General features: G+C 40.7%; 1 protein-coding gene across 1 annotated transcript in view; it reads right to left on the reverse strand.

Moving 5' to 3' along the window:
* med13a (mediator complex subunit 13a) overlaps window positions 1-26,042 on the reverse strand; it is a 109,193-nt gene that overhangs the window by 17,298 nt on the left and 65,853 nt on the right. The window contains exons 8-17 of the mRNA XM_088088520.1: window positions 25,149-25,259; window positions 21,919-22,668; window positions 18,187-18,403; window positions 14,131-14,161; window positions 12,800-12,921; window positions 12,392-12,482; window positions 8,894-9,105; window positions 7,395-7,591; window positions 992-1,914; window positions 326-493 (exon numbers count right to left, since the gene is read on the reverse strand). Of these exons, the coding sequence (XP_087944646.1) occupies window positions 326-493; window positions 992-1,914; window positions 7,395-7,591; window positions 8,894-9,105; window positions 12,392-12,482; window positions 12,800-12,921; window positions 14,131-14,161; window positions 18,187-18,403; window positions 21,919-22,668; window positions 25,149-25,259 (2,822 nt within the window). The remainder of the gene's footprint in view (window positions 1-325; window positions 494-991; window positions 1,915-7,394; window positions 7,592-8,893; window positions 9,106-12,391; window positions 12,483-12,799; window positions 12,922-14,130; window positions 14,162-18,186; window positions 18,404-21,918; window positions 22,669-25,148; window positions 25,260-26,042) is intronic.

Genomic DNA, 26,042 nt, shown 5'->3' on the forward strand with positions numbered 1-26,042 from the left:
TTACACCTCTTGCAGCAGCGCCTGCTGCATCATGTCTAAGGGAGCTAGTTGCTAACGATGAGCACATAGCCAAAGCATCATGTGGTCTATAAAAGCAAAAAAACTGTTTCCATTGCAGTTTTTAATATATGGCTTTTTCAAATCGCCTGAAATACCACTTTTTTCAAAACTGACATGTTTTCATTTTTATATTCGCAATTTCAATTTGCGCAATATGAAGCTTAATGGAAACCTGCCTAGTGATATCTGATTAAACCGGATGGCAGCGAAGCATCAGTCAAAGCTACGTATGAAGACAAATGTCCCACTTTGTCCCTAGCTTTACCGTAAGAGCCCCGTCCAGCCATCTTGTGGAACTGCTGCCAGGTGAGGGGACCCTGAACGCCCCACGACCGTACCGTCCTCTTCTTCTGGATCGCGTCCTGGAGTACAGGCTGCAGGGACATCAGCACCCGCAGCACATCCTGAGAGCACAGCGCACTCACGTCCACTGCTGAAGAACGGACGAGTAAAGCCAGAGGTCAAGGTTAATCACAACATGAGAAACTTAAGGCTGCTACTTTAAAAATGAGTCAGTGAGCATCTCAACAAATCTTTTTTTGTCCTAAATTTAGTTATAGTTCAGTGTTTTTATCTGTAACAATGTTTACAAGGTTACAAATAACAAATGACAGCAAAAAAAACCTTTGCACTTTTTTATTTATTAATTTTATCTGTAATCGGCCAAGCTGATAATCTGTTAACCCCTAATATATTTTATGACAGTGCTCTGCATATCGTAAACCATTTTAAATTGCAATAATATTTAATTATTGTTATAATATTGCATCATAGGCCTTCTGTGATTCCCACCCCTCTCTTCCCTCTATTGCTGTTGTGTTGACTAAATGATTTTGGATTAATGATTGTTACATAAAAACAGGCTGAATTAAAGAATATGGTGTCTAATTGAGCCATTTTGCATTAAAATCTATAAAAGCCACATTTTTACCGTTTTGTTTGGCCCAGTGGTGCAGGCAGGTGCTCTTGACCAGCGCCTCATCCACCTTGCCACCCGACATGTTGTCCATGAACTGCCTGCCGTGCTCCAGCGCCATGTAGCAGTCGCTGTGGTAGTCTCGCTCCTCCACCCTCACACAGGGCGGCACAGGGGCCCCACTCGGCCCCCGTGTCACGATGTCATGCTCCAGGATTGAAATTGGTGAAAAAGGGTTAGTACACTGGTCCTGCAGCAGAAGAATCAGCTCGTCTGGGACGCGGTCGCCCCTTCCTACTCCAGTTCTTTCCAGCGAGGAGAGCCGCAGCTCCTCGAAGCGCTTCTCTGCCTCTCTGCTTACGTCCGAGCCGCGGCCAATGATATCCAGCTCGTCCTCCAGGAAGAGGCCCGAGCCGTTACCATAACGCCGGTTGACCACGGCGCTGAAGCCGCAGCTGCAGGGTTCCTGAGCCTCGCCGATGGGGTCGCTCAGGTACACGCCCACATCGGCTCCCTTTATGTTCATGTTGCACACGCAGATGCAGCAGCTGTCGAAGTTGCAGTCCTTAAAGAGGTTCATGACTGACTCGGAGAGGATGAGGGTGACGTAGAGGCTGTGGGCCTCTGGGATGGAGGGTACGGTGGCCGGCTCGACGGAGTTCAGCGGTCGGCAGGTGGAGGGCGTGGACGCAGGGGAGTACAGGTCGGAGTTCTCGTACTTGAGCGAGCCCTGGACGCTGGAGGGGCCTCGAGGTGTGCGTGGGGTGCGCGGCGTACGGGGGGTGGGCGCAGAGAAACGCGGCGTGGCAGGTGAAGGCAGGATGCCAGCGCCGCTGTTGCTTGGTGGAGCGCTGTTTGACATGAAAGGCGTGTGGGTCTGCGGGGTGTAGGTCTGGCTGTAGTCCTGGTCCATGGTGCTACCCACACTGGGGATGTTACTGAGGACAGAAAGACAAAAAGACAGACATTAGAAACAGCATTAGAACTAAAAGAGGGCACTACAGCATGTCTTACAAGTTTACGTGTCAGGGCAGTGATACTCAGCTTACTGCCCACGGGTGCCAGGTGACCCCCAAACTCTTTCTAATTCACAATACAAATGAAGCGATTCACACTGGGATTTTTTTTTTTTTTAACTTTTAGTACACACAAGATGCCATAGTGAATGAAATGCACCAAAAGTGCCAGTGGAGGATCACCCCCATCCCCTGACATAAGCCCCTGATGTCCTAAAATACTAAAAACATTCTCAAATCCTAGAAACGTCCTGAAATCCTAGAAATGTCCCGAAATCCTTAAAAAGTCCTAAAATCCTAGAAACGCTCTAAAATCCGAGAAATTTCCTGAAATCCTAGAGACATCATAAAATCCTGGAAATGTCCTGAAAAATACAGTCCTTACAGAAATCCCCAAAGTTTTTGATACCAAATCACATCACAGGTTTTGATGTCATAATTTGGTATTTTGATATTTCTTGATGACATTTTTAATCAGTTCTTTAGTAGTAAAAAAAAAAAAAGCTTGATCTTAACACCAAATCTGTGAAGCAAATTGTACCAACACAGTAATTACTGCAACAACACTACCCACTTTAACTTTCAAAGACTGAACAGCTGCTTAACCAAAACTCAAATACTACATATTAATAACTAGAAAAACTTAACACACTGTGCTGAGAGGCATCTCAAATGATACTTTAGAGGATCCTGTCATACCCAAACTGATGTGAGCAATTAGGAATGATCCCTATGAGACAATGACAAAGTATAACTCTTCTAATCACAGCTTCTAATGCTTTTTATATCCCATTTAAGTGTTAAAAAAGAGGATAAATCTCAAGAAATTCATGCCACAACAAGATGTACTGTGCATCTAACTGTGGCATTTGAGTGGAAGCACTAGCACAGAGAACATACTTGTTTTCCCAGGACTTTTTTTAAAAAACCAGAACAGCAATGTTCAGTACATTGCTTCAAACCACAAATACCATTACCCAACTGTCTCACAGCATTTGTGGGGATAGTTTGAGTAATAAGGCAGTAGGGCACGACAACATTCACTACAAAAGAAACTCAGAGTGAGCTTATCCTGCACACATGTTTACACATGAGAGAACAGGAACGCAGGAGAGAGAGAGAGAAACGGGTAGCCAGAAGAAGCAGAGGGAGAGAGAAAGACATTCAATAAACATTTCAGCGAGTGTCCCTCTGAGGTAAGGTTTATTTTTGGGGCTGGCAGGCAACAGTGAGGAAGCAGGGAGGGAGAAAGAGGGAGTGTGTGAGAGAGAGAGGGTGAGCACATCATGTCCCTAGCTGCATGTGGGGAACAACTCCTGGCACAGACCCATCAGAAGGAAGTCCCAGCACAGCTCTCTCCTCCTGCAGCCAGGGCACGTTCACCACGGGCTGCAGATGTGAAGGCAGCACCGACACATTATAAGATCTTTACCGATGACTGTGTGGATATTTGCCAAGCTTTGCAAGTGCAGACACCTCTCCCCGCCTGCACGATCCATCACAACCAGACTCAGCACTCCAATTACGCAAGTTCAGAAAAAAGAGGAAATAATGAGCTCTACACATTTTTAAAGTATTTAAAATGTAACATCCTTTGTTGCTTGCTCTGCTGTACACTTCCAGCCATGCTCCAGTGTGCTATAAAAATTAATCTTTATAATTATCAGGCAAAAATATAACCCCAAAACTACTATTAGCTCTGCTGAAAAATTAATTAATATATTCCGGTAAAAGTCAGTCAGCGTTTCCACAGTAGTGGAATCTAACTACGTACATTTACTTAAATACTGTTCTTAAGGACAACTTTGGGTTACTTGTACTTAACTAGAGTATTTCCATTTTCTGCTACTTTATACTTCTACTCCACTACATCGTGGAAGCAAATATTGTGATATTTACTTCACTACATTTTATTCAATAGCTTTAGTTACTAGTTATTTTACAGATATTTTTTTTATTAATATAACATTAATTAATAATCAACTAATAACTTATAATACAGATAAAGCAGCCCACTAGTATGTAAAGAAATTAAAATGAACTCCACTTTAACCAGCTGCAACATTAAAGTTTTGAACATATTAATGCTTATGAATTCCTGTACTTAAATTACTTCAGGTATGTTATGATGCTATTGCTTTTATACTTAAGTTAAAACTGCTGGACTTTACCTTGTAAAAGAGTATTTTTGCACAGAGTATTTCAACTTTAACTTAAGTAAAAGATCTCAGTGCTTCTTCTACCGCAGTGTGTCCAGCCTGAGGCCCTGATCTCACTGTTCTCATTTACAGTGAAGCATTTTACTCGCTGCTTTTGTGTTGCTGAGCGCATCATATTTTTATGTGCCTTACGTTTTTGCAGAGCACCCTGAACACCTCTAATTGAAAAAGCTTTAATTCAGACAAAGAGGTTAAGAAGAGAAAGCGTGATGGCGTCACGTGTTGTACCACGGTATCACTACGGTGCAACACATGAAATGTGGTCTGCACTTGCTGAAAGGCTCAATAGCTGGCGCACTATCACAGAACATGGGGATGATTGATTTGTTTCACTGAGGTGTCTGAGGTCAGCCTTGGGTCAAATATTTTTGTACAAAAAATAATCCACCCCAAGAGGACCTGAGTGGAAACTCTCCCTTTATTTCTAGCTGCTGTAACCCTTTAACATCACAGCTTCAGTTTTCTCTGTAACTTTTTTTATACCCGTGTTAAACCAGGTAAGTCCTGTTGAGCTCAACGATCTCTTTTTCAAGGGAGACCTGACCAAGACAGCAGAATAAGAAAAGTTACAGACAACAACTACAATAGAAAAAACATAAAATATATGCAGTAAACATGTAAAAATATTAAAATACCTACACACAACGACAAGTACCAACAGATTCATTCCCCCTTGCACTTACGAAAGCTTTCAAACCAGAGAGACCAGTTCTCTTAGTTTCAAATCTTTAATTCCAACTGAGAAAAGCAGAGGACTTAAAATATTTCTTTCCCAGTTCAGTCCTTGTACTGGGAACACACAACAGGACTAAATCTTGAGATCGCAGACTATTGCTACAGTCAGATCTCTGTTAAATCAAACTGCACACTGGGTAATCTCCCTTTAGATATTTATCTAAAGGGAGATTACCCAGTGTGGCTTTATTTATGACCAAATACCAGTAACTGAGCCTACGAAAGGCCAAATATGTCCAACCAGCACCGGAGTAAAGCATACAGAGATGAATTAGGGTTTTACAAAGTTACACTGCGCATGTGTCATACCCCATAGCTCATGCCCATTATTCAATAACCTTGAACAAGTGGCAAACGGTTTGTGTAAGCTTACGTTAGCTCACTTTCACGTCCCTCGGCAAGCTGCCAATCACATCTGAACAAACTGTAAATAATAAACTGCAATAACAAACTGTAATACACTGCAAGCTGACAGGTCACTTTTCAGTTCGAAGCAACAAAACCAAGCCCAAACAATTTTCCAATCACAACCACACCTCACTGAGGAAATGCTAGTCGTTTTGTGTTATTTGTTCCAAATTGAATGGTTTGTTTTGCAATTTAAGCAATAACATTCAGCTAAACACAAGTTGACATTTTTAAAAGCTGAAATAAGAAGTGAATCATGGTGAAAGTTTCTGCCCAGAGTCACAAGATTACACATAGATCCCCTCTGACACGATTTATGTCCTCGCGGTCAATGATGCACGCAGGTATAACACGTTTAAGTCCACATAAATGTAATAAGGGTCGACTCAACTGCCCTGATCACAGAAAGCATAAAATCAATAGAACAAAACGAGGTTTGTTTTGGGATTTTTCTGAAAAAAAGAAGCTGATAATAAATCCCCACATGTGTGTAGAGAGCAGCAGAGGTGTCACTGTGTGCAGCTAAGAGGAACAGTGACAGATATACTCCCAGCTGCTATGAGCAGCGAGGTGGCATGGAGCCGCTGTGGGGGCCCATCTCACCACTCCAGTGATAATCCTCATCTTCAACCAAGACGGCATTTTACACTCATTTCCCTGCTCCGCCTGAGGCAGCCATGCATGGGAAATTGAGCCGCCTGCTGAGGGGGAGTCCAGGGAGAGACCGGAGGGTGTGTGGACAGAGAGGGAGCAGAGTATATGCTTCTGTGCACAAAAAAAAAAAAAGAAAGTCTGCACAGCCGTGGCATTTCTTCTGCAGGTCTAAATGAGACCTTCGGCTCAGATCATCCTAAAATGATAAGGAATCTCTGCAACAAGCTGGAATTATACAGAAATACGGCATGTATTAGAGCATCAGCGATGCTCAGCACTGATATCACTGTTAAGCTGTGATATAAATGGATCATTTTACTAATTGCATGGTGCTGCCTACCCACAGTGAAGGTGTTAGTCTCATATTAACCCTTCAAAACTTGGATCAAAATCAGTTTTCTTGTGCGGCATTTAGACTTGAGGTGTGTTTGGTGAATAATGGGGCGGAAATTAGGAATATTCATGTTTAAAATTAACTTTCTTTGTAAAAATTTAAAAAATGGACATGAAATACTAATGTTTACTGAATATGTCTGATTCTGGTGTTGCTTTTCTTACTTATATTTTATTTTATTTACCAATTTTATGTGGCATGTTTGAAATAAAGATCTAATCTGAACTGAAACTGAAAACCGACTCACAAGCTATTTAACCTTTGGAAACCTATGCAAATGGGTTTCTTTCTTTCTTTTTTTTTTTTTTTGACATGGGTACACAAATTGTGAGACATTAGTCAAAGAAAATAACCAGAAAGTTATTTTTAAAAGAGAGGATCATTAGAAAATGATAAAAAAAAAAGGGGGGGAAAAATGTCTAGAAACTACATTTATAATTGTTGCATATTTAAAATTATATTCAAGAACAAAAATGTAAACACATATATTTTTTTATTTTCAGATAATTTTCTTGCATATTTTCAAGCAATTTTCTTGTTACTTTTTACTAATTTCTTTAATTTCTTGCTAATTTTTGGGCCATGTCTTGATAAATTGCTCATTGCCTTCTCCACCAATATGCTCAGACTTTAAAGGGGTAACGGGATAGATCAGATCTTTTTAAGGTTGTTTGAGGTACTTAGCCATTGTCCACCCTAAAAAATCTCCAACAGTTTAAGTGTACACAGTATTATTATTTTGTTTGTTTTAATGACTATTTTCAGGTCATTTTCTTGTAGCTTTTTTCTAATATCTTGCTACGTTTTGGGCCATGTTTTGATAAGTTGCTTGTTGTTTTTTCCTTATGTTTTTGAAAGAAATCAAACCAGTTCGCTCAGATTTCGAAGGGTTAAAGATCTCAGCTGTCTGATATCAGCAACACCTGAGGACTTCTCTGAAGATGACAAACACATTAAAAACCTCATTGAAATGCACCACAGCAGCGTCATACCTGTCCTTGTTGAGGAAGGTCATGACAGGCACGGGGTTGAGCATCTCCCTGCCCATGGTCCAGCTCGGTCGGTAGATGCAGTCCTCTGGTATTTTGACGGGCGGGAGACACTGGCTGGGTAACGTCTTCAGAGGAGCGAACATGGAGCAGCCGACAAACGGCTGGCACAGCTCTGGCTTGTACACGAATGAATAGTCCTACAAGACAGACAGGAAATAAGGCAGAGCGAGGCAGAGATAATTAAGTCTTACAGAGAAAATCTGTTTTTTTTCCCGGGCCTCTATAAAGGTGAGGACACGGGGAAACCACGTATTAAATGGCATGAACACACAAAACATGCAAAAGATAAATCAGGACATTCCTGGCTGAGACTTCGCTGCCTTAAACACATAAACACAAAATCAGCTTCGTCTCAATAACTACACAACTGGTAGAGATTAAGTGTGTTGCTCATGGGAACTTCAGTTAAACAGATGCGTGTTACATATGTTGCATTAGACTTTCTCAATGTCAGACATTTTGAAAAACATGGTTGTAAAAGTTCAGTGTTAATCTCTTTTCACCTGTCAATTTAATTTTTTATCTTTTTATACCAATACTAATTTCTTTATTTAGACAGGGAGGGCCCTTGAGAGCAAGCTCTTATTTACAAGGATGCATTTTTACAGAGTGAACCATTTTTAAATTTTTTTTACAATGTAGAAATTCAAAAACAAACCGAGATAAAGGAATAAAAATATTATTGAATACACAAATTTAAATAAAAGGAGGTCATTATGGGGTTAGCATTTAATTTTTATTCATTGATTTTCTTTTTAAACTTATACAATATGCTTTTTTAGGGGCGTAGTGCTATGTGTTTATGTACCACAGTGTACAGTCAGTCAGTCATACGAGACTACGTAACCACTTTCTTTGGTGGCAAGTTAACATAAATTAGTCAATTATACCTTTAAAATAAAATGATGTTTTGCTGCCTTTTCATCTTTACTAGTTAACAGTGAGCAGTTAGAGTGAGAACAAATAATTTAATTCACTTTGCTGCTGAAAGGCTACCACCAGCAGCCACGAGCATCTTTTAAGGTGGAATGTTTTCTTGCACGTTAATCAATGCATGAGTCAACATCATGAATCAATCAACAGACCTCGTATGTTAATATGAAGACTCTGAGTATTTCATTTGTTTATTTTTGGCTCCTGCATGACATATGCTTTAGAGATGATTGGATCTTTAAGCACCTAAAATATGTGTATGAATTTAGTATGCAAACTTTAAATATTCCTTTTCCTCAATTGGAAATGAGGAAAATGGTCTGTGACCATGTGGCCACCGAGCTGCCTCAATATGAGCACGGTGTAGAAAAAACACATCAATCATAATCGGTCACTTTAGTTTACGACATCTACTGATTCTGGCAGTAAATCCGACCTGTTGGTTCAGTCCTTTTTAATTGACGCTGCAGTAACACGTGGCAGATTTATGTGGTCTCTAGACCCACCTTGATCTCAGATGGCTTGGGGCTGCAGAAGCTCTCCTCCACCTCGATCTTGAAGTGGCCTCCCAGAGACGAGGTGCCGTCCAGCGTGGTCATGCCCGTGTTGGGCTCCATGCTGCCGTACTCCTTGCTGCACATGTTCATGGGGGAGTAGCCCATGATGTGCTGCTCTAGGGAGGGAGGTGTGGGAAACATCTGGTGCAGATCTGCAGAACCTGGAGCGAAGACAAGACCGCAGGCTCCATCAGTTTTACTTTAAAAGGTTCACACAGGGTCAAAAAGGCACAATGAAATGTACAGGACCAATCTATCTATCTATAAGTCTAGAATTACAGCCATGCAGTCGTATGCTTTACCGCATCAGTCAAGTTACACTTACAGGTTACACCCGATGAAAACATGGATGAGTCACACACATCTTCCCCCAGGCAGCACAGAAAATCTATACAGTCAGCACAGTTTTAATGTGGACACCCAAGATCAGTGTCACCAATTCAGTATCTGACCAAATGTGTCCTCTTCTGCTCCTGAGTTAAGACGTCGTGGCCAGAAAAGCGTTTTTGCAGAACATGTCTATAATAATAACAATATAGCGAAGTTGACTTTGAGCTTTTGGATATAAAATTTCATCACTTCAAAATGTTATCCTGTGAGACATTTGTGTGAGATTTTATTATATAAGTTACTGACTTATGGCCAAAAACATGTTTTATGAGGTCACAGCGACCTTGACCTTCCACCATCAAATTCTAATCAGTTCATTCCTAAGTCCAATTGGACGTTTGTGCCAAAATGAAGGAAACTTCCTCAAGGCCTAGTTCAGATATTGTTTTTATTAGAATGAGATGGACACAAGTTTACAGTGACCTTGACCTTTGATGACAAATTCTAATAAGTTCACTGTTGAGTCCAAGCAGAAGTCTGTGCCAAATTTGAAAAAAATCCCTCAAGGTGTCAGATTCTGTGTTCACAAAAATGAGACGGACACAAAGTCACAGTGACCTTGACCTTTGACCGATGACTGCCAAAATCTAATCAGTACTTTATTGAGCCAAGGTGGAGCTTTTTCCTAATTTTGAAAAAATCCCGACAGCACTCTTGAGATATTGCACACACAAGAATGGGAAAGACGAACGGATGGACATCCCGAAAAGAGAGCACACAATGTATTAAACGTCTATTCCAACATGCTGATAATGAGATAAACTTAATTATATTTTGTTTCTGATATCTTATTTGCCCTACAAACAGCTCTGTGTGACACGCACACACCATTTCTTAAGATAACAACGCGGATGACTGAACATCATCAAATATGTAATATCTTGAGCTGCTGTCCGTTACAACAGCTTCTGTTAAGATGTATGTTTTCTTGTTCTACAACCAAATATGACAAGCAGCTGTTGTTACGGGCGGCTACCATGTAAACACAAAACAGATGAATACTTATCAGACGCGCTTTAAGTCTGACAGGCATCTTGCCCAGCGCTGATGAAATGTTTACATAGTTTGTACCTTGGCATGTTCATTTTTTTTTCTTTGGATATTAGCGAGAATATTTACAGTAACCATCAGAGCTGTTTATGCAAAGCAACAGCGCCTTCTTTTTATACTGTTTTCATTTTCATAACTCTTCAGAGATCTTCTCTGCTCTATGCTACAAAGAAGAACATGTTTGCTGGTAAAGATATATTTTGATATAAAGCCGGCCAGAGACTATGTGGGGAATATCCGAGACCTCAAACTCGCAAAGCACCTTTGTAATTGCAAGGTGCTTCCAGGGGCCTAACAAAAACAATTCATAGTAAATGGGTAGAGTCTAGTACTGTACCGTATATGATCATAAAACTAAAGCAAAATGGTAGATCTGAGACCAATTTGCTTCATGGTAAAATATAGCATCCTTAAAATCTCTTTAGCTCTACATTAAGTGTCCCTGAGCTCAGACTACAAAATAAATAACTAAAAGAAAAACAAACAAAAAAACCCCACAGAAACACTGTCTGGTACAGTAGTATTCAACGCAGCAAATAAGGCAAGAATCTGGTGTTAGCAAAGACAGCCTGCAGTGTACTGACAAAAAAAAGCAAAAAGACAGCAGGTAAAGGGAGACTCAGCTGTTTACAAATACATAATATTTAAAACCTGATGAGGAAAAAAAATCATAGTGCCACCATAAATCCTTCAAACCCGCAGAGCGCTCCTGTGGACTTAGCCTACTTGCTTTTGAGCCCCACGTCCCACCAGCAGGTGTGAAATGTGTGTGTTCATTAAAAGGAAATCACAAAATTACACTGTGTGTTTTAGCTAGAAACTGTTATTGTTGTGTTATTATTGCCTGATTTCAAATTATCTGACTGTGCCTGAACGTCTCATGTGAGACAAATGCTTTTGTCAATAAAGAAATTAAAGCCTAACATAGGGACATTCATCAAAATCACTTTATTTTACACATCTTTGTTTGAAAAAAAAAGTTTTGCATTAACCAGATAATCCTGTAAAAAATGTTAAATTATGTGTTCCCCAGCGATACTTTTAAGCCATGACCGACTTGGCTGAGAACAAATGTCAAGTAACAAAAAATGACTGAGCTGCAGGCTGTTTGTAAAAATGTAATAAATGTAAATTGCAAAGGAGCAAAATGACCACAAAACTGCATGATTTATCCAGAACCTTTAAGGACTTAACTAAATATGTGTATTTTCCAGGCCTGGAAACAAAATTGTAAAATTCCATGACTTTCCCATGTTTTTAATGAAAGTGGAAAACCTTTGTAGATATAATGCGAATAATAGTTCAGCCCTTGGGCACCTAGCTTTCTAAAAATGTGGCCCCCTGAACAGTATAGTTGAACAGTCATTCTCTAAGCCAGCTGGTCCAGCCAGGTGGTCCAGATTTCTACTTAGTCATTCGTTCAAGGTCCACATGTAAGATAAATGAACACATATTCAATTCTATTTCACAAATGTGAACAAGATTTGGGCTTAGAAGACACTGAAATAAAACACAATGCAAAAATTAGTGATGAAATCGCACTGCATCTGTACTTCACAATGTTGACACATTCACAAGTCACTGCGGTCCATTCAGAATGGACCCGCAACCAACTTTTGGCCCATGACCCACCAGTTGGGAACCACTGCTCCAAACACTCAGTTGTGACTGATGCACTGTGAAGTTAGTTCCAGCCATAAACTCCACCACTAGGTGGCAAAGCCGAGGGTGAGCATCAGTGATGCCTGAGTAGTAAAGGCTTCAATTTCATTTAGCGGATTAAAAGGATATGATGCAGTTACACTTAGTTGGAATTGCGAGCAGAGGGAATACTAAACTGAAGTGGCTTCTGGCAAAAAATCTCAGTGTACCATTCTTAACTTTGAAGGGACTCACAGGTATGACAAATCTGATTCTAGATTTGAGGTTCATACGCACTTTAAGTGGACACGGCACATCAGTGTTCAGGGAAAAGAGACATCAGTAGAAAGATGTAGAGATACATACTGATGCAGGAAACAGGGTCCAAAGTCGATGGCTTTGGTTCCTTGCTGCCAAATTTCTCATCCGTTCCGTTCACCGGCCGTCTGGAACCAGGCTGTGGATTTGAAAAAAAAATATATATTTTAACACCTGTCCGTTTTGGTAACACAAAGTGTCAGTTAATAACACTGCTCTAAACTCATCCCTGTCATATATCTCACACCTGTGGGGCCTGTAAGTCAGTATCACACGACATCCTCTTGAGTAACTGGAGTAACTGGTAAGTGGGTGGTGAGAATTGTCAGCTGATGATGGGCACAGTGAAGATACTGCTCTGGCACACCAGTGGACACACTCACGCACACTCACACAAACACAGTGCCAGACCTGAGATACTCACTGCAGTCGGTGCGAGCCAAGGTCTCTACTCACCGCCAGATCATCCTCGTCCGAATTGAAGAGGTTGTCCAGGTCGTTGATGGACACCACCAGGTCCGTCTCGTGGATCAGGCTGGTGGAAGCCATGCGGTTGTGAGCAGCTCCTCGCTGAGCATCTGCAAAAACAAAAGTACTGCGATGTTAACCCTTTACCATCACTTTTCCTGATTTGGAAAGAAAAACATAAGAAATGTTCCAAAAATTGCAAGAAATTGGTAGATTAAAAAAAAAAAAAGCTAGGGAAAGACTATATTCACAGTAATCAAAACATATTAAAAATTATGTTACAAGATTATTACTATCTTTAAGAACTTTTTTCCCCAGGTAATTTCCTTACTTTTTATTTTAATTGGTTTTGTTTTAATTTTTTTCCCCCACTAATTTTCAGGTAATTTTCTTGAAATAATTAATTATTAATAGCTCATTTCTTGTTCATTTTTGGGTCATTTCCTCTGTCATTAATCATTGCTGTCTCCCCATGTTTTTGAAATAAACCAAGCCACTTTGCTCAGGTTTCAAAGGGTTAAAATAGTAATGTCTATAGGAAGGTATTAGGTGCTTGAGAATTTAATGAAAGGCTTTGAGGTATGAATGTTTATGCTGACTGACCAACCCGGTTGGCCTCAATTTAATCTCCATTCAATTTATTCATAAAGTAGATTTTCTATTAATTCAATTATTGAAATGATTGTGGCATCACAGATCAGTTATATTGAATTTAAATTAAAAAATAATCAAGAATGAATGTGGTTTCTATTCACATATTGGAAAGATTGAACTAAAAGTGTAATGCCAAATTAAAACTGCGGAAAAGCTTCTGCAGGGCTGCAGAGCTGCAGAGATGCCCATCCACCATCTGAAAAATGAGGCGTCAGCTGTAGAGTGCTCCGGTGATGACGTTTTTCTGTCGGCTCACGCAGAGGTTAGCTAGTTCCCTCGTCACAAAGTCTTTAGGATTTTTCCATTGGATTTTGGATTTCTGCAGAAAATGAGCTCTGTGGCTTTTATGGTAGTTATATGTTTAGTTTAGCGAGAAAATCTCCAAAAAGGAACACCACTTTTAAAATTTTTGAAGCATAAATGCAAGCATCAGAGACAAAAAGCGATTTGTTTTTTTCTTGGTGTGAAAAACCCTTTAAATGACAAGTTTTGTTCTGTGTGCCAAGTTCATGGATGTGAATAGACCCCAAGATGCAGCGTACACTTTTTTGCCTCACTGTCGAGGTCTTCTAAGGGCTGCAAGTACAAATTTATACTTTTGTGTGACAGCAGGTGTAACATTGAAAAAGCCAAGGGGGTTTTTGGAAAATAAAAAGGCTCCTTACCATCTGACGGACCTGTTCCTCCATCTTCACCCTGTGAGGAAAAAGAAAGACGGGAAGGTTTAGACGGAGGAAGATAAAAAACACACATATACCCATACAACCATAAAAAAATACAATACAATAAAACATTTTTTTTATTTAAAAAAATCTAATTTCAAATTTACATTTTATTTTTTTTTCTAATTTATTTTTTAATTGGAATGTGCTGATAAACATATCAATGACAGTGTGTGCAGAAAATCAAATGAATAAATTGGATTAAAAAAAGTCTGAATGTACATTACAGCCAGAAAACTTATTTATTAAAACATAACACTAACCACATCGATGAAGCTTTTTCTTGTACTTAATAAGGGCCTGTGGCTCAGCAGAGTCTGATTCATTACTGTGTTAAAATGTGGGTGTGTTAAATTCTTTGAACTGTGATTAAATAAATAAATTTGACTGGATTGGAGAAAACAGAATAACAAAAAAAAAAACCCAAAAAAAACACCAAGCTGCCAGATTCAACTAACAAAAAGAGGTTCCTTTCTCCAATCAATACAAAAATAATAACATAAAATAAATAATAGCAATAATAGTAATAACAGAGGAGAAAAATTGGAGAGAAACAGAAGAGCAGAGAAAAGGGACTGCTTGCCTCTGCTGTGGCAAATGAGATTTCCAGTGTGGATCAGAGCGAAATCATGATCCAAGGAATGGCCTCTTAGGCTCCCACCCAGACATCAATATCTGGGAGGGCTGGCCTTCTGTGTGCGTGTGTGTGTGTGTGTGTGTTCTTATGATAGGTTGTGTGTACACTGTGTGCTGAGCACTTCTAGCTGGGGAGCAGGAATGTTATGTCCCAGCCATTGATTTCATTACGCTCCAGGGCTTTTCTCTGAGCAACGCAAGCTTTAATCTGTCTCCCTTAAAGGACCAATGCACAGCAGCACACAACAACCCGCACCAAGGCCACAATCTATAGGTGGTAATGATGCCTTAACCCCTTATCAATAACCTGGCCTTGGGGGGGAACGTGTGCATGTTGAGTCTTTACATATTGCAAAAGCTTGTTTGACTCCAAGGCTGTCTGCATTAAAGCATCACATCGCCCTTTTCCTACGACTCACGGGCTTACCTCATTTATCTGAGGCTTTTTTCACACATGTATCTTATAACTCAGTGGGCTCTGACACATGGGCGCCACTTATGTGCAGCCGTATCAGTGATCAGGCGACAGTCCTTTAACCCTTTGACAACTGAGTAAATTGGTTTACTTTCAAAAACATGGAAAGAAGACGAGAAGACAATGAGCAGCTTAACAAAAATGGCCCAAAAATGAGCAAGAAATGAGTAAAACGTACAAAAAAATTGTCTAAAAAAAAAAACAACATTAAAAAAAAAACAAAATCACCTCCAAAACAAAGCTATAGAATAATAACAGAATAAATATATATATAATATGTATGGAAGGTATACAAGTTTAATATTATCAAGTGACCTCTGTACCTCTGCACGTGCAGATAAATAATATACAGAGCGCAGAATATGGTGCAGATGCGCGTAAAACTTGCACTCACGGCTGACGCTGCTTTGGTATCGGTGTTTTGTAGGCCAGCAAAACATCCTGGCACCGACTATTTATGAAAGATCATAGCGCTCTTACGACATTAGAAAATAAAGGCAAGCACGACCCATTTCTCAAATAAGTTTCATAGAATAATTCACAGTTGTGTTCTGATCTTAACCCTTTGAAACCTGGGCAAGCTGGCTTGATTTTTCAGGGAGAAGGCAACTTCAAAAGAAATGACCCAGAAATCAGCGGGAATTTAGTAAACAATACAAGAAAATTACCTGAAAATTAGCCAATAAATGAGAAAGTTGGGAGAAAAAAAGGGAAATGACCCAGGAAAAATATTTCCCTTGCTTTTTAAAAAATATTTTTTTAAATCTACTAATTTCTTGCCAAGTTGCTCATCATCAGGCATGTTCCCCAAGGTTTTAAATAAAATAAATGAATGAATGAAACCAATTTGCCGAGTGTTTAACTGTTTAAATAATTCTGAAAGGCGTCTGAATGCAGAACACGAAAAGTGATGTCAATCCAGGTTTCATCAGGTTAATTATATTTAATAACTTTTGTAAGGACCACGTTGAAAATGTCTTTTCAAGGTCTTCCAGTACTTAAATTTATGAGTGCCAAATTCAAGTACTTCAAGCACCTCAAGCACCTCGTATGAGCCCCTGTAAATCACATGAGGTCCCTCAGTGAAACTAGTCCTGTGCTAATAGGGCTTAAGAATGAAAACTGGCCCTAACACTGTGGTTTTATCAATTGATGGGAAAATTCGGAGAGGAGCACACACACATGGATACACACACACCACATAAAGCAGACAGTGGAAAGGCTTCGCTGCACACACTGCTCTTCTGGGACTCCTCACTCCACTGAGAGCTGCCTTCACCCTCACATTCCAGCAAAGACCGGGGGAACCAAAGAGAAGCAAAATATTTGAGTGCGCTTTTTAAGCTTAATGGTTCAATGAGCCAGGTTTGTTGCCGTGGTTAAGACTCCAGGCTCTGTGAAGCTTGCTGCAAACACGCAGCCAAGGAATGAACACACACACACACACACACACACTGAATCTCCCTTTCAATGCTGGGGGCGATCTGCAGCTAACAGGTGGCCCTTGTCTGGAGCCGGAGCCAACAACCCCGGAGGCAGAGCAGAGGAATATGTGCGGTGGAAGGAAGAAGGAGGCAGATCAAATAGGAAAAACATAACAACTTAAAGGAAATTGGACAAGCTAAGTATTTGGTGTTCCTCTGGGCTCAACTAACAATGGAGATTCGGGGATGGCTTCCTGTTCGCTCGGGCAGTGAAAGCGGATGTATGCAGAGAGCGGTTATTTTTAGTGCAGTATCACAGAAGATGCTGATGGCCTATTTTCTACCTCGCCTGCTCCCTGATCTTCAAATCAGCCCTCTTGTCCCCTTTTTATCCAACCAGTGAGGAAGGAGTGAATCAAGTGGTTTCTCCTCATGCTGCCTTTTAGGAAGACTTCACACCGCTAAGCTGCCACCGCCTTTCTGCGTCAAATCCAGTGGGGTGTGGCTGCGAACTGGATTCAAACTTGGAAAAGGCACGTGCGTGGCTTATTTGTAGGCAGAGCGGAGTTCAATGCAGTCTGTTTCTCAGGTCAACTGGTCACAATTAAGATATGACGGAGTGTTAAATAGAAAGGTTGAAGTTTTTGACAGGAACCACAAGAATTACAAGATGAAACAAAACTGTATAAATAATCCACCACAGCGCTCGCTACAATACTGGGCGTTTAATCTAAGCTAAATCATGATCAGAAATCAGAATTCCCACACACATTATAGGGAACATTTCAAAACTTTTCCATGATATTTCAAGGATCAATGATATATCTCTTTTGCCCAGTGTTTTTCAAACATGTCAAATTCAAACATAGTATCAGCTAGCTGGCACACATGAAGAGAGAGACAGTACGCTCGGAGAAAATGAATAAAACGAACGTGACACAACAAAGCGTCACATCGACGTACGACGAAAGTTACAGAAAATAACATTTCTGTTATGTAACATTACGTGGACATTTATCCACACAACATTACTGCAATGATTTTATTCCGCACAACAAAATTACATGACTTTTTCAAAACTTTCAGTGATAACTCTTTGAAACGTGGATCGACATAGATTTTCTCGTGCTGCGTTCAGGGGCCTTTAGCAAGTATTTTGAACCAAGAACGAAGTGGTTGAATTTCTTTCAAAAAAATGGGAAAAAATGCAATAAGTACTTTGGTAAGAAATGTCCAGGAAATGGCAAAAAAAGTACATTTAGTAAATTAAAAAGCTACATTTCTTGTACTTTTTAATAATAACTTACTAATTTTTAGGTCATTTTTTCTTCCAAGAAATTTTTCTTTGGTTCTCGAGTTGCAGGTCCTACAACTACTTTGACATTAAGACCAAATGTGGCCCAATTTTTATTTGCTCTAACGTGACAGATCTGATTTTTTCAGAGCAGTGCTGTCTTGTCTTACCTTATGTTTCTTGCCCGGCTCACGCTCCCCTCCTGCCTTATCCTTCTTGTTGGAAAACGTGAACTTAACGTCTCCTTCCTCGAAGGCGTAGGGGTCCACCTCCGGCTCGTGATCCCCATCCGTGATGGCAGCAGATAGGTACTGGTTCCTCCTTGCTCGATACATCTGAACGCGTTCTTCAGACACCTTCAGTGGCCATTTGGACGTGGACATCACCCTGGGAGAAGGACACGCTATGGTCAACGGTCTCGAAACAACTATGTGAGAAATTTTCGATTTACAAATGTGCAGTTTTTTGTTGTTTTTTTTTAAAATTACAGACCATTTTTAAAAAAGCCGTCTAAAAATAGAGTTGTATGTCAGTAGAGAAGTGAAAAACAAACATATTTTTCCTCCTACATGTAGTGCTAGATCAGACCTTGTTGTGAGCAGTTTCATGTTTTAACTTTTTTTTTAGTAGCTTATCAACTGAATCACAGTGCAGAAGGAAGAGTGCATCTGCTAATGGATGAGAGGTTCGTGCTAGTGACAGCGCGAGATGTAAACAATAATGGCGTTCTCATCTTCTGATCTGTAAATTTAGATAGCTCAGTGGTGCGAGGTGAGCCAGCAGTAGATGTACACTTGGTTCTGCGCTGTGATTTGGTTGGCGAGTGAAATTTGGTAGAGAGAAACATTGCTGTTGAGTTTCCCCAATCTTTTTTTTGGGCGCTTTGAGCACCACAAGCCGAGTGCCATCTAGTTCCATTACACTGAAGAGAGGGCAGACATCTCTGTGTCCAGATAATCCACAGAACTTGATGCAGTTTCATGTAGGAACTATTTTCTTCCTACAGAACCAAAACCACCAAATGCATCACCCCACAGAAGAAAGTGTGCATCTACTGCCACACTGAGCTACCCCAAAAGGACGCCATTACTGTTTACATCTAGCCTCTCATTTATGAGTGGATGCACGCTTCTTTCTGCATGTCGATACAGTTGGCGGGTGTAGTTACATAGAAAGAAAATAGTTCCTGCGTGAACTGCTCACAACAGGGTCTGTGGATTATCCTGAGTAACCGGGTCATGATGATTTCTGGAAAGAGACATTTCTGTTGAGGTTTTAAAATGACATTTTTTGGCACTTTGAGCACCACAAGCAGAGTGCCGTCTAGTTCTATTGTACTGGAGAGAAGGCAGACAACTCGGCAACTCACACCAAAACAATCAAGATAAATAAACAGCACTACAGGTGAACTTTCCCTTTAAATGTGTGAACCGTCCCTTAAAATTTTAGTAACAGGAACATTTCCTCAGATGCTCTGTTTTGGCCTGATGTCATATGTCGTAGCTGTTATCGCATCAGTCTCCAGAAACAGAAATTACAGCGATGCCAAACAACTCTGACAGCTGTCATGCAGCAGCATCATGTTTGTTGTCAGACAATTACATTTCTGGCAGATTTATGGAGATGTGGTGACTGCAGCGCTGACTGCTCACACACTCACTGACACTTGTTACTCATCAAAACCTCTTATGTGGCATTGACTGTGGCCTACTTCCTTCTGTGTGACAGGACAGGAAGGGAGGGGAAAGGAGAGAACTACTGGCGGCTCAGCAAGAGAGGAGGGACTGACCCAACTTATGTGTAATCCCTCCTCTTCGCTGCCTCCTGTATTTCTCTGTGCTCCTGTCTTCTCGTCATGCCTGTCCGGCTCTGATGTGAGGTGATGGTGTGCAGTGGCCTGGGCCAGAGATTAGCTGCCATTCAGCGCTATGGCTGGGAGGATTACAGCTCACTAGAATAGCCATTCCAAGCGGATGGCCCCTTGGGATTGCATAACCCCGCCAATAATTCCCACTACGGCCACCCTTCGGCCTGCTGGTCACTCCGCCTGCCTTCACACTGGACGAGCCCCCTCGCTCTGTCCATCACCATCTGTCAGAGTTCCTACACAGTTTCCATTATAAAAATTCCTTACTTTTCCAAACTTGCATTTTCAAACTTCTCTGAAGATTTTTTTTTAACATTTGCACACAAATAGATGGATGTTTATTATTTAAATAAATGGTTATAGAATCAAACTGTTGACATGTATGTTGTATTCTCATTTTTTGCTTTTATGTTACAAAATTCTAAAAAAAAAAAAAAAAAAACCTGAAAAAGGTAATAATAAATATTTACTGTTTACTTTAATGACTGAAAATATAATAAAACCCAATAATGTAATAACTTGACCGATAATGTAGTTAAATGTCCCAACTGATATTTTAACAACATTTTTATCAATAATGTAATCTTTTTTCTTTTTTTTATTGATGATAAAATAATTATAGTGGATACAGCAATTACACAAAAAGTGTGTTTTTTGTGGAAATGTAAATCAGCAAAGACATAAAATTTATGATACTGTTTGTGCCATGTTAGACCACTGAAAACATGAACATTTGTGTTTTAAACATGTAAAGGCACCAGGCTATGTGATGTTGTAATAGTTTGTTAGTTCTTTTGTAATGTTATTACAATAACAGCTGGGATATTTTTTTTTACATTACTGGAAAAGTTATTATATTGCTGGGTTTTATTGAATTTTGGACCAAATTTGATTACATTTTCAGGAAATTATTGCATCATTAGGTGTTACATTGCCATAGCTAGATGCAGTCATGCATTCAAATTAATTACTACACTAAACATTAAGCGTTCAACTGTCAAACATCTCTGCTCATACAGGACAGAAACGGGTGCTACCTTTACTTATATTATTTCTCTCATCATACTAAAAAGAATGTAAGAAAAAATAATTAATTACAATTTGAAGCAATTTTTTTTTTCTTTTTTTTCTTTAAAGAAAACGTGTTCTTTAAAAATCAGCTAAAATTTTACCATCTATCACAACCAGAAACATTAAAAACAGAAATTATCATTGGAATTTCAAATTTCCAACAGTTCTTGAACACATTATTATACCGGTTTGTGAAACAAAATTCAATGACGTTTCCAAACCTTTCAGCGTATATACGGTTTTGCAAAACTTTTCAAAGCCAGGAAATTATATTTGCAAATTCCATGACTTCTCCGGGTTTTTCATGAATGTACAAACCCTGAATAGGTGCAATAGTTTTTTTCCATACCTAACAAAACCTGGAAATAACTCAAATCAAACTCAGTGCTTTTCCATGCTGCATAGGAACTCTGAGCTTTTCTCGTCTCTCTCCGGCAACTTCCAAACTGATAGCCAGCAGCCAGTATTTCTTTCACCTTCAACTGTATTACAATGGCTGAGGTTTATCTTTATCTAACCCGACCATTACTCTTCCATGTCCCAGCTCTGGTATGTGCGTGTGTGTGAGTGTAGCAATCGATGAGTGTTGCTGGCCCTGCACATTGGTGATGTATGATGTCAAAAGGGCACATAGCAAGAGATTAACGTGCTGTATGCAGCTAAGCACTATAGCGAACATTCTGAAGCTGAGCGACGAGGGAGGGGGGAGTCTGAGAGCGAGAGAAAAGAGGGAGAAGGTGGATTTTACATCGTTATTCTTTCAAAACAATTTTTTTTTCTGGACTGTTGAAAGTGCTCCACAGCGGCCTGGGGGCCGTTCTGTAACAGGAAGGTGGGAAATGGAGGGCTGTGATGCTTAGTCCATCTGTGAATGACTGGAACATGTATCACCCTGTGTGTGTGTGTGTGTGTGTGTGTGTGTGTGTGTGTGTGTGTGACTGTTAGGTAGGTAGGTTTCACTCACTCTGTGACCGACACCATGTTGTCCTGTGACGCCGTGGACTCGTCCCTCAGCTTGTCCCCTGGAAGCAGCGGCGTGGGCACCTCGGCCTCTTTCCTGCGAGGCAAGTTGAATAACCTCCACGGTGCGTGGGAGCTGTCCTCCTCCAGGTTCACCGCTGTGCCCACATACACTGTTGGCTCAGGAGGCTCGGAGTAGGTCGACGCTCCGGGGTGGGAGTGGGGGTGATGATGGAAGTGCTGATTGAGACCCTCCGGCCCTCCGGGTTCCTCGCCGCCGCCTTTCACCCCGACCAGGCAGGGCTCCGGGGGCGGCTGGTAGAAGTGTTGGCTGTTGGGGGTGGAAGGGTTCTTCATGCCCTCGCCTGATTCCTCGCCACGCTCGCAGGGGTGCGGACTGAGTGGTGGGGGTTGGGGGGAGTTGGCCTGTTCTGACGGCCCAGCGCTGACCCCGCTGTGGAGCTGGGGGGCTTTTTGAATTCCGGACACGTCCGTAGAGCGTATACTAGGGAACCTTCCTCCATCCTGGCCCCTCATGGCTAACCTCTGGCCAGCTGTTGCCTCGGCCTCTATTGAAGCGTCGTCGCTGGTCAGGCTGCGATGGTGGAAGGGCGTCTGGGGTCTCTTCTGCTGCTTTTCACCTTTCTCTGGCTTCTCTCCTCCAGCTTTGTGCTTGGTAGGAGGCTGGGAGGGCTGGCCCGCTGACTGAGTTTGGCCCGGCGTGCTGCCTGTTCGCTGCTTCACTGATTTATATCTGCAGGGGAGAAGACAAACCATGGAATATGTTGAGACTATGAGGCACCAGTGTCACTGAGCAAAACAGCAGCAGAGGAGATGCAAAGTGGGAATTATTCATTTTTATGTGCAGAGATCTTGTGCAGCTTATGCAAAGCCCCCCCCTTTTAACCCTTACATCTGTAAAAACAAGAAAACAATAATTTTTCCTTTGAATCCTGGAGCAAGTTCACTTTTCTTGTGCTGCTTTCAGACGCCTTTCACAATATTTCAACATTTGAACTTTGAGCAAATTGGCTTTATTTCTTTAAAATAACATGACAAAAAAGGCAATGAGTCAGCAGTTAAAAATGTTCCACAAATTGCAAGAAATTAGTAGATTAAGATTTTTTTAAAGTTATGGAAAAATGTCTAGGGAAGAAGAAAAAATAGGAAAAATCATAGAGATGATAATCATAATTACATATTTAAAATTTCATTAGAAATTATAATTTTTTTTAGCACTTTTTTCAGTTGGGGTTTCTTTTTTATGTGTGTTGTTTTTTTGTTTTGTTTTTTATAAAAAAAACAATTTTCCAGGTAATTTTATATCACTTTTTACTCAGTTTCTTGCTGATTTTGGGTATTTTTTCATTGCTCATTGCCTTTTTCCCATGTTTTTGAAAAAAATCAAGCCAGCTGCATGGGGAGTGCACAGAGGGATCTTCCCAAAAGTGGAGGCTGTTTGTTAGTTTAGGAAGTGCTTGATTTGATATGGAGTTTTCTTTGAGCAGGACACCAATATTAAATGTCAATATTGGGGATGATCGTGTTCATTTATCTGTGGGAAGCCAAAATCATCGTGAACAAGATTAATATTTGATTAACTGTGCAGCTCTGTGATGCATTAAACCAGAAATGCCATACCAAGGCTTGACCATGGTCATCAGGATCTGCTGGTTGCTCTTAGACCAGCTGACCTGCCAACAGCCAATCAAACCGCTGCCCCTCACCTTCTCTTACCCACTACCTCTGTCAGTCTCTTGGCCCGGTATGTTTTCAGCCTCTTTGTTGTTTTGTCACCACTCAGCCAACCGCTGCGGTTATACATTAGGGTGTTGACGAGGAAGCTGTGTCTCTTTAATGGCCGGGGCACTTGCGTGTGCTGACAATTAGATGTCGAGATAAGCCGACACACGGACGGCTTCCATCTACAAAACACAGCTAATGGTCATTAAAACTGGCAACGCACAGAGCTCCCCATATCTGTGTCGCCAAAGTGCTGGGTGGCTTCCAACAAATTAACATGCTCTGGCTGACTGGCCCAATCCACTCTGCTCATGTCTGCGGCCCAAGCCGGCTCTCCTCTCCCGAGGTGGGGAAAAAAAAAAGCCGAGCACAAAGGATTCCCCCGTGGAAGTGTGCCCAAACTTGCCAGTATCAACCAATCAGAGCACATACAAAATTCAGTTTAGATAGTGCTCGCTCATTAACTGGGACTCTGAATTTTCTTTCAATCTACGAGATTGGTTAAGGCTCCCCCTGAGGAGCCCAGTCAAGCATGCAGGCATCCCGCTCACTGATTGGACCTGCAGTCTGCAGCGGCACAAGCTTGCCCTTGTGAGTAAAGCAGTTGGTTGCATCTGTGGTCGGACGAGACAGATGATAAGCTGAACGCTGAAGGATGCAGGGGACAGCTGGTTTGCTGTTTCATTCAAGAACGAGGCCTCAAAGACATTAAAAGTCATTCTATCAAAATGTGATGAAACACACAAAAAATGCATCTGAAATTAAGCTTTTCATGGGGCTAAATTTAAAAAACAAAGATGTGCAGAGTATCATTAAAAATAAACAGGATGCACGATAATGCTCAAACATTTTTAGAAAAACATCCTGTTGATTCCGAACCACTCAAATCAAATGTGGCAGCCTTTGATCAGTAAATATTGTTTTATTTTCCAAAACATCAATTTAATATGTGACAAAACTGCTTGCAATTGGAATACAGTCGGGTTCATACCCACCTCTCTCTTTTGTCCTTACAATATCCATCAACTGTGACTGTTTCTTACTCCCCTACAGACATATACGAAGTCATTCAGCATGTTTTGAGCAAATTTGTCAACATTAGGGAGCGTGCAACACACACACTGTCCCTGTACCACCTTAGTGTCCCTTAAGTGCTCCATCAGAGGTCAAGCTATTCTTTCTCCTTCAAATTATTCCCATCAGTGCGGGAATAAAAATGTCTGACTTACAGAAACACACAGCCCAGCGGAGGTTTCGGCCCCAGCAAGGCTGTCACTTACACAAAATAGTGATAAATTGAAAAATATGAAGAATAATATGCTTGTCAAAGTCTAGACGTGGATATAACTTGCAGATATTTTGCTGACTACGGCGCTCTGTGCCGCTGTTCAAAGCTCTATAGACTCTGTATAACCTCTTTGAAATGCCTTTGAGCGCACACATATGAGCGATACCTGCACATACTGTATATCTGTGTGGGAAGTGACTGACCTGGAGCAGCTGCAGTATGACCTCTGTGAATGCTCCACAAAATCCCAGGCTCCCGCTTTCTCCGTCAGCTCCTCCTCGCAGGTACCGTTAGTTGCGGCTGAGAACTTCCGCCTGGGGAGGAAAAAAATGTTTAATACAATGCTACAACTGGCTATTTTTTGACTGTCATTATCTCATGAGTATGTCAACAAACTCATCCTATTTTGTCATATGAATTCAGCAGCTAACTCCAGCCGACGCTCAGTGCTTGGTCAAGAGGAAACATATCCCTGGTAGCTCCCAATGTGTCAGATTAACTGAGGGTGAATAATACAAAAGACCATATGACCAAACTGCAAGCTTAACCTGATTTTAATCATGAGTGATAAATATTTCCATCCCTTGTTTTTTCTTTGTTTGGTTTATGTATACAGATGCAATTTAAGATTATTTTCTAGATTAATTAATTTATATTTTAGTCTATAAAATGTTAGCGAAAAATGTCTATTCCAGTTTCTCAAAGTCCAAGCTGATTATTTAAAATGTCTTGTCTGTTAAGGCCACAGCTAAACCCATTTCCTCATGTAAACCCTTTCTTGGAGTTCTTGGATGCAATTTAAAATGTGCAGCCTCCAGATCGGCTCCTACTCCAAACGTATCGGGGTTCACAAACATCATAAACATCTGGTATTTTTTTGCTTCCCTTTCCCTTTACGAGCTGGGTTCTAACAGTCTAAAACTCAAAGATATTCAGTTTGATATGATATAAATCAGATAAAAGCAGGCAATCTCTATATGTGAGAAGCCCAAAACAGCATTTTCTGCCATATTTGCGTGAAAAATTATTTTAATGACTGATCAATTACCAAATAGTTGGCAATTGTTTTTCTGTAAATTGACAAATTGTTTAGTTAA

The sequence above is a fragment of the Plectropomus leopardus genome, chromosome 15 (assembly GCF_026936395.1).
Source record: "Plectropomus leopardus strain MGB_pleo_1.0 chromosome 15, ASM2693639v1, whole genome shotgun sequence".
Lineage (NCBI taxonomy): Eukaryota > Metazoa > Chordata > Actinopteri > Perciformes > Serranidae > Plectropomus > Plectropomus leopardus.